General features: G+C 40.6%; 1 protein-coding gene across 1 annotated transcript in view; it reads right to left on the bottom strand.

The window, feature by feature from the left end:
- Window positions 1–343: 343 nt before the first annotated feature.
- Window positions 344–9,737, bottom strand: part of lrrtm4l1 (leucine rich repeat transmembrane neuronal 4 like 1) — a 114,419-nt gene continuing 105,025 nt past the window's right edge. The window contains exon 4 of the mRNA XM_076079460.1: window positions 344–689. Coding sequence (XP_075935575.1) covers window positions 624–689 — 66 coding nt within the window. The 3' untranslated portion in view covers window positions 344–623. The remainder of the gene's footprint in view (window positions 690–9,737) is intronic.

The following is a 9,737-nucleotide window of genomic DNA, read 5'->3' as shown; positions in this document are numbered from 1 at the left end:
CTTAAACAAAAATATATATATTGAAAGGTGATAACATGACGCTCAATATGGAATCAAAATAGGGAAATCCACTTTAAATTATACACAGCTGTGTTAGCAGAGCGGTCGGAGCCACCTCTTCAGTGCATTTTTCATTAGTGATTCATTGCTCAGTTTACACTTTTTAAAGCCTCTTGAATTTGTAGTCTCTTGCCTCTTTTTTTCAACACAATGCCACATTGTCCTGGTGGAGACAATAAGCTATTAATGTCTATACAATAAGCCTCCATGTTGGTTATACCCATCCATTAGAGCCCACGAGTCTTCTTCAAAGGCTCTGCTACCCACCATAGGACTGCATACCCGCAACCCTCTGCGTCAGTGTTTGTGTAGTGATGAAGCACGACGGAATGCAGCAAAGCGGATGGCCACAGGTCGAAAAAGAAGACATTATAAAATCTTAGGAAAAAGAAAAGGACAGTATTATCTCCTGTTTGTCTTGGTCAGTGGATGCCCTCAGCGTGGAGGACGTTTTTTAAACGTATCCTTGAATGTGAATGATGGGTTCTCTCCATATGTCTTTCTCCTGTATCCCTGTTTCAGTGTGGTTCGCTGCACCACCCAAAGCAGTTCCCTTTTAGGGGTTAATGAATGGTAGGCACATCTCCCAGCCAGGCACCAGGTAGGGGGCGTGGGCACGTGTACTCATTCTGCAAGAAAAGAACAAAAAAAAAGAAAAAGGCAATATAGTTAAATCCATTTAACAGCTGGTCTGTGCCAGTTACAGAGGTGGTGCTTACAATGTAAAGTTAATTGCAGTGTCCAGTGACTTGATAACGGCACAATGGGGCTGTGACAGAGCCAGCAAAGGAAATTAGGCTCGGCAATTAAGCAGATGATGAAATCTAATGTACTCAGATAGCTTAGAAAGCTGAGGTGGAGAGACTTCCCCAACGTCTTATACAGAGATCAAATAAAAGCTCAACACAGAGAACTCCGACAAGTATTTGTGTTGAAAATTTGGGATGAAATAATTCAATTAAGAAGATTTGTTCAATTGAACCCGCTCACCTAAAAATGTTGTCACATTACGTCAGGTTTTTTGCAACAATAGATATTCTAATTATCCTCCCGTCAAGCAATGATCGGCATCTGAACAACAGCTGGAATAGCAACTGTCATTATGTCAGTGTATGCAAGTTAATTACATGACAAGTGCCATCAAGACTTTTGTTTTCAGATGGATGGTTATCTTTAGAAAGACATTCCTTCGATACTGCATTTACATTTAAATTGTATGTATAAATGTAAGTGATACAGAAGAACACATCGTGTTATGTTTCAATACATTTTTTCAATAATGCAGAAATAGAGTGCTTATATTTTCAATGTATCCCCAATGCAGTACACGGTTACATTTCCAGAGTCCGTATAAAATACATTTACTAAAAATAAACAGGCTCGTTCATATCGCTTAGCATGCTGGTATCACTAGAAATAGTAAATTAGAAATCATGACGAGTGAATAATTCGGGGCATTTACATGCGAGTGCTTTCCCACAGGTCAACAACTCAAACTTGTTGAGAGGTTGTTGCAAACATGTTGCTCTTATTTAAGAGCCTCAAGCTTTGGATTGACCTTCACACTGCAGGATGCAGAGTCAAACTCGCATATCCAAGTTTGCCTCTGAGCATCTGTGCTCTGAAACCCTCCACTTTACAACTTAACCTTTAAAAGAGCCTTGTTTTTGCAATCGCTTTAATAACACAAGTGCTGTGAGTTTTTGCCAGGCTCAGCAATTTCTAAAGCTTTCAGAATCTGCTCGAGAAATTACCCCGGCTCGACTTTTTGCTGCTCGAGCCGAGATTGTTGTCGGTGTGAAGCAGATCTCTGTAACGCGGGGTTTCAAGACGAGTATGCCCTGAGCACGACTTTCATTTAAACGTTATCAAACAGGCTGATAAGCCTTCACTCCAACTCTTTATCTCCGTCTCAGGTGGATGTGAGCGGAGCGAAGACAGCTGCCTGCACAAATTGTCATACCGTAGACAATTCCACCAGAGCGCAAAAACAGAAGCAACTCGCAGCAAAAAAAAGCTCAGGCTGCGTTTGTGAGCACATGCGCGTTGAGGTGAACTCTGAAGCGAGCGACACAGACACAAAAAAAGAGCCGTGCAGCCCTCTGATCAGGTACACACACACACACTCACACTTAAACAGAAACACATCAGCATAGGTGGAATAAAGATGCAACAAATGGGGAAATTAGCCGATCGGCTACTCATTTAAATGTTGTCATTACACAGGATTTAATATTACACTTCTTTGCTCCATTACAACTGGTAATGGAGCATGAGTTGGCCTTGGCAGCCTTGTTTATCTCATATAACTGAGTGGATACAGGTAATCCATTATTATAGAAGTAACACACGGCAAGTCGCACAAATGACAATATGTAATGTTATATATATGAATAGTCTTATTTAGCGTTTAGTCTCATAGGCAAGTTATCAAACATTCTGCCTGGTTTGATGTTTGTTTATTCAAATGTTTTATTCTCATCGGCTCAAAATCATTTTTCCACGGTGCTTTGTAGAATCCGGTGAGTGGTCAAATGCAGTGACCTGGCAGCAAATTGAAAGTAATTCGCTGTCACGTCTCTCGTATCTGAATTCAAAGCGGTGTTTCCTGCGACTGCAGGATTGCATTGCTTGTTAGGTGGTGGTTACAGGGCCGACTCTTGTGCGCCTCGTTGTGCTTTATTTGTTGGTAAATGCCCACAATTTTCACAACAAGAGCGCACAAGCAATCATTTCCTTTATTGTGTTGTTTTTTTTCCCTTTCTGTGGATTTGTTGCTGTCATAATGTATCATGCAGTTATTTCAGCCCCGCTCAAATGTGTGCTTTATGGACACAGCTCAGCTGTTATTTGCGAAAACTCATTATGCTTCAACATGATTTTCTTCAAGTGCTTCGATAATGAGGAGCACTGGAATTCACTCTACTGCCTGTGCCTCTTTCAACACTTGCATTGCAAACAGCCAAAAGTCTTTTGACGGCTTTCAGCCATAAGTTGAAGACAGCACTTTTTTTTTACATCACTTTGCATGAAAGGACACGATGGGCTGTGGATATTTCTGTCCCCAGACTCCACCAATCCTCATCACGTCTGCTGCCGGCAGTCAAGACTTGGCCGACCTCGTTCACGGCGACAAGGAATTTGTGCCGCCGCGCATCCACGAGGAGGTTTTGTCATCTTTCACCAGGGACACGCGATTCACTCTTGCGCTCTCAGCAGTGGAGCTTTCCAGTGGTAAAAAGGGAACTAAAGTGATTTGCTGCCGGTTCTCTGGCACTGATATCGGAGTCACGTGGACTGCACTAGTACCCTTTCACAACAGAGCAACATCTTTAATACATCAGAAAGAGCAATTGTCTCCCAGTGGCAGCCTTTTGAAAATGCTGCAAAAAGCAAGGAGAGGGTAGCTTCCCTCGGTTATAGCAAAAGTGGGAGTTACAACAAGCTGGCAACGGCCCAGGGTGAACTTGGCAGACATTATGATCAGGGGTCCTTCTTTCCCAACAATGCACCATGGCAGCGCGTTGTAGAACTGTAGCCTTTGGCTATTTACACTGTTCAAGATCTCGGAGAACCTGTGTCACTGAGCCACAAGTAATCTGCTCTGCCTCAAAGACAAGCCAGTAGCATCCTGAAAAGTTGAGTCTGATTTAGAATAAGTCTTAGTGACACAGGATTTATTTTGCTCACGGACAAACACCCACTATCCTTTGTGGATCCCAGACCACCCGATAATAATATACCCTTGGGAGGCCCCTCTACATCCTATCAGCCTCCTGCTAATTTAGACCAGACTCTGGTGTGATGGCACTCAAAGTACTGTTCAAAGTTAACAAACTATATAAAAGTAATTCTCGAAGAACCTTGAACCTTTGCCAGCAAAAGCCACAGAGATAGATGCATTTACAGTCAGAGCAAATCTAGAAATGCATGTGTAATTTTGTGTGCAATGTTGCAGGTGAAGGGACATGCGTTGTACAAGGGACCTGCTGCGACCTGCATGGCAAGGGTCACTTGACTCTGACATTGGTGAGCTAACTCTACTGCCTGCACACTGTTAATGCTACGTTGGTGTCTTATATCCGCTACCTTCAACAGCAGCTGTGGGTTTGACCATGTTGTTGTGTGAGTTTGTTTGTTTCTGAAAATGTTTGAGGATGAAATGATTAATTCAAAATAAAAATAAAATTACAATTATTCATTCTTTGTACAACTGTGTCCTCTTCATCTTTGACATTTCTCCAGTCTGCATAGCGTTTGTTGAAGGCTCACGCATTAAAACAGAATTCTGTGAAAACAAACTGAAACTGAAAACTGACCGATATCGGGATTCCTAAAAAATTTAAAATCTGGATAACTAGAAGTTCTGTTTACGTGAATATTCATTATGAATACAATGATATACTTTGGAGGGAGGTTGGCTTGCTACAATTCTTCAATTTGTTTTTCTAATATTCATTATATTGCAATTGAAAATGTTTCAAATCTCAATTTGTACATTTTTGGCAGGACCTTTCATCTATTTTCTTTAGAAACTTTCAATCATGTGTCAAGGACAGTAGGGTTATGCACTTTGTTTACTAGGACCTCGTCTTAATTTAAGCTTGGAATGAGATAGTAAAATGACTTCAAATCTTACTTGGTTATAGTCGAGCTGTAAACATGAAGACAGAAAAAAAATAGAGAAAAGACAGTATTCTGGCCTTGCCCTTGTTCACAGATTTAGCGTTACAATGTGTAACCATTGATTCTGATACAAGATATCAGATGCAACATAACAGTAAAACTGTATAATCCCTCCAACTCTCAGCAACATTAAAGATGGCAGTTGCACCAGCCCTACTGGCCCAAGCAATATTATCAGAACAAAGCTCCAAAATGCATTATCTGTTCAATTTAAATGCCAGCTGAGATGACACATACAGGACTGTGAACACCACAAAAGAACCTTGTTTACGGAGAAGTACAGTGATAAGTCCTCTTACAGCAGGAAACCAACTTTTTGGGTTCGTGGGGACGTAAAATCTATTTAAAATCCATCTACTTCTCAAAAACAAAACCCAGGTATTCTTTTGGTGAAAACTAAAAACAGAAGGCCTTTGTGGTCAATCCACTCTGCTTTAAAATCATTGCGTACACAACAAAACAACACTATCAATCATAAATGCTGTTCCCCTGCTATGGATGCATTCCAAAGGGGAACCTACTACTTCCAACACTCAATCTTCGGTCTTTTCAAGAACTCATGTCCAGATCGGTCCCTGCAAAACACCCACGTCTACTAAACGTCTTCATGTGCTTTTAATTAGGAGGCTAATTAGCGTGCTACAAACATGATGTAATTACTTTGCTCTGATTAAGGACAGCTGGAAGTAACAGACATATACCAGCCACTCTCAAAGGGTTCACAAGGCTGTTCAATTAGCCTGTTCTATCTCCTCACCAGTTTGCCTTTGTGTTCGTGTTACGTTTCATGTTCCCCTATAGACCATGAAAAGAGAGGCAGACAATAGGAAAAAGTCCCACTGTGTCAATTCTTTGCGAAAAGTTTATGAAACAATTGAAATACTGTGTGCACTGCAACTTAGTCCGGTATGTATGTATGAACACAGTTGCTCATGTGTGTTCATATGCACATATAGTGCGTAGCCACATGTCTGTTTTAGATTCACACGCTCCGACAAAAAATGAGATAATGTTAGAAATGGATCAGCTCCAATCCAAACAAGCGACACAGACAACGGATGGCAAATTAAAGCATCACAACCGAGCTTATTCCTTCTTAAAGAAAACACAACAATTGTTAAGGGTGTTCTTCCTGGGGAGCTGATGCCTGTATAAGCTCTTGATCTCAGCAACACAGACACTTTTTTCTTAAGCCCTCGCTCTCTCCCTGACACAAACACACTCTCAATCCTCTGATTAACCAAGACCAAGTGATGTTTCTGTCTTTACAAGTCGCAGCATCGGTTCACTTTTAGTTTGATCTTTCAGTCGCTGGTAAAAGAACATAACGGTAGATTGGCCACTGTGAACAAAGGTGTAAACGTCTGTAGAAGCTGGTTTGGAGTAATTGGGATCCTCTCTTTGATAACGAGACAGCTTTGAGTGGAAATAAAAGGTAGATTAATGGACTTCCTGCTAATGGTCTGACAAAAATTCTACTTGTGATCTCACCAAGGTCACATCAGCCATGCCGGTCTATTACATATATAAAACATTAATGATGCAATACTTGTATCATGGGAAAATGCAATTGTCTTTTTTTAATTTTATCTAAGTTGTTATTTCCACAAGCATCTGAGATGATATTTCATGTCTACAAGAAATTTTTAGGTAGTATAAAACACATGTAATATAGTGCCCAACATATTTGTTCGTTTTGAAATGCATGGCCATCTCTGTTTCGGTAATATGAACCCAGATTAATATGCCAAGAGCATGAATGTACGTAGATAAAAGATCTTGACAGCAAGTGCAATATTTTGCCTCCAGCCATACTTTATGACCTAGATTTCCAATAACGGCATTCAGACAAGACACCAATTAAGGAAAACATATGGAAAGCAATACGGATATAATAACACACAAGCATCACCCCAGCGTTCATGTATTCGCACATTGTATCCTCATGCTGCTGGATGAGTCCAGCCTGAATCACTGGATGTGCAGAGAACAGAGGCTGAACCAGTCACTTTTATCGGCAGGTCGAAGGGTAAAACCTATATTTAGCGACCTCATCACCTAATTCAAACCGTAAGAACAACTACCACCCAGCCACGATGGAATTCTATTCTACGCTATTCTAAAAATGCATATGTTTCTGTGCAACAGAAATGCATTTTTAATATTCTATTATGTCTGTGTGTTGAGTCACCACAGTATCTGAGGGTAAAATAAATAAGCTTAACTTAGATGCATTCCCGCTCTACACTATCCCTGTCTCGAACGACACAAAATACATTTCATTAGAAGCAAGGGCATAATGACACATACTCAAGTGAGCCAGTAAGAGTAAGCTCCTCTAAAGGAGACTCATTTGAAGTTAAACAGAGAGCGATTTGCTGTTTGTAGGCATCAGGCACGAGATGGAAACCGAGGTGTACCAGGTATAGAGCTCCAACACCTCCCCGAGGAAATCTGATCTAGTGTGTTGTGGATGGGAGCAAACCGATGACACGTCTCAGTGTGTGCGCATATCTACGTATAAGTGCATGCACATGCATGTTTATCTGTGCTCGGAGCGTTATGATTTATGATGATTGTGATTCATGCAGGTGATGGATGACCACATTAGAAGCAGCAGGTTAACCCCCCCCCCCCCCCCCCCCCCCCCCCCCAAGTCTCTCTTCTGAATATTACATGTGGTGCACAATGAATAAAAAAAAAAACCCAAAACATATGTAAATGAATACATAAAGCAAGAAAATGATTTCTTACCCTCGTTAGGATACATGTATCATGTAATGCATCATAGAGGTGCATCCATTACTCGTATTATCACAGTAACAAACCTAGTCCTCAATGAAACATCTTTTATGTTTTTTTTTATTTTTTATTTTTTATGACTCATTTTTGATCTTTCCCTTTTGTTATAAATATCACAAAAAACATGATACCTGTGCCTTAAAATGCCTTCGGGTGTGTGTTGCTAGGCAACATGTAGTCTAGCTTAACATGAAAGGGCTGACAAGGACATCACTATGCAGGGATTTCAGGTTTCTGAATGTCTTGAACAACTTTGAAAAGAAGTTTCATCCCACAAAGCTTCAGTGACCACCTGCTCCGACGCTAGAAGAATACAGAATAGTGTTGCACCATCCACAACAGCGTATTCAAACAAAAGTATTTCACTAAAAGAAGTCAGCAGAATAAACTCTTAAACTGTGCGAACTGAGCATATAGGCTACTGTACAACAATAAAATAAAAGAAATAGCCTGGCTAATGTTAATTAAATAAAGACATGAACCTAAATTAAATGTAGCCTACATTTAATTTGTATACTTAGTTTATGTGTTTTATCCTCAACATTTATTGTGTAAATCTGGCTTTACTGTGAGCCAGCGCCCAGCCGCTGTTGTATGTTGCTGTAGTGGTGAGCGGCGCTCTCCAAGGTGCTGACCCTGTCCCCGTGCATCACTAGCGTGTAGCTTATGTGTATGTTTCCTTCATTCATTTCAACAAATGAATGTTCATCAAAGTACACAACCTATTTTTAAAGGCCATATAATCATTTAATAAAACGTGCAACTCGTCAAATACCGACGCTTTGTCACGGGCCCTGCACTTCAAACTATAACCTTAGGTACCCCTCTGGTGTCGGTGTTAGATGTGTCAGGGACAGCACGGACAGAAAAGGTCGTGGTTTGTGTTGAAATAAGTATCTGTGTCACATTAAATAAGTACACTTGTCACATAACTTATGTATGTTACATCCATTTACATAACAAAACTAAGGTAAAAATAAGTAACTTTGACTTGATTTCGTACAGGACACAAAGAGCGGTCTCCTGGGTCAAAGTCCCTGTTTGTCTGGCACATCCATCCGCCCCAAACCTCCTCTCTAAGTGGACTTTCCCACTCTTTATACTATTTCAGTAGCTCTGACTGTCTAACACTGACCCAGTGGGGTTTCCACTCTAGTGAGTTGAACACCATGTGCATCTCACACAAACGCTAAAGGGTGCTTTGTGCGTCAATATGTGACAAGGTGGGAAGTGAGAACGGGTTGTTCTAACAGAAGGGATCACCACTCAGGCCTGCAGAGAATGGAGGACCGTCTGATCTGAACTCCCCACTCTGCAGGATTTACACCAGAAGGTGCAGAACCAGCGCTAGCAGGATTATGAAGGATCCTCACCACCATATCGATATACTACTGCAGGTCCTACCCTCAAGCTAATTTATGACAAGGGCTACAGATATGCATTGCCTTTATTCTAGAAAAATCTATGGTAGTTGACAAATTTCCATTTTCTCTCGGCATAAATCACCATATCATCCAATCCTACTGCGCACTGTGCTGCTATAAGACTCAGACAGGAAACTGAGCGACTATGGGGTTCAGCTTTATGTCATGCCGCCTCCCTGCAAAATCCTCTCATCTCAGCTCAGGACGTTCCCTCAGTTTGTCCATCGTCTCAGTCGTATTTGGGAATACTGGGTCATATCTGAGCAACATGTAACAAGACATCAATAATACTGTGATTAGCCCTAGCTGCAAAGGTGTCTCAAAACTAAAGTCAATTTTTCTAATCTTCTATTAGTGACTTAATTTTTTTTACATGGGAAGTTAAACTGATACAAATCTGACAGACCACAATGACTTTATGTGTGAAATGACCCAATAATCACTTATTGAGGAAAGGAAAAGTCGCTCCCAATTAGAGTTCATGTGTACAGTTTCTGTTGTCACATACAATTCAATTAATCAACGTTTCATAAGCATGAATAACTTGTCACCACCGGCACACTGTTGATTCATGACTTCATACAGTTTAGTGCTAAAATGTGCAGCGATCTATAATTTAATTGTAGTAAGTTATATTGCCAATAATACATATTTTGCGGTTTGTATCTTTCCTTCTGACACTGACATCTTTATATGGAATATTAATCTGTATTTGTTGACTTAATGAAATTACCTTCAGGCCTGTCTTGATATAATTGAATATGA

This window comes from Anarhichas minor, unplaced genomic scaffold (genome assembly GCF_050575085.1).
Source record: "Anarhichas minor isolate MPS153535 unplaced genomic scaffold, ASM5057508v1 ptg000073l, whole genome shotgun sequence".
NCBI classification, from domain to species: Eukaryota; Metazoa; Chordata; class Actinopteri; order Perciformes; family Anarhichadidae; genus Anarhichas; species Anarhichas minor.
Note: the sequence above shows the minus strand (reverse complement) of the source record. Positions and strands in the feature narration are given on the sequence as shown.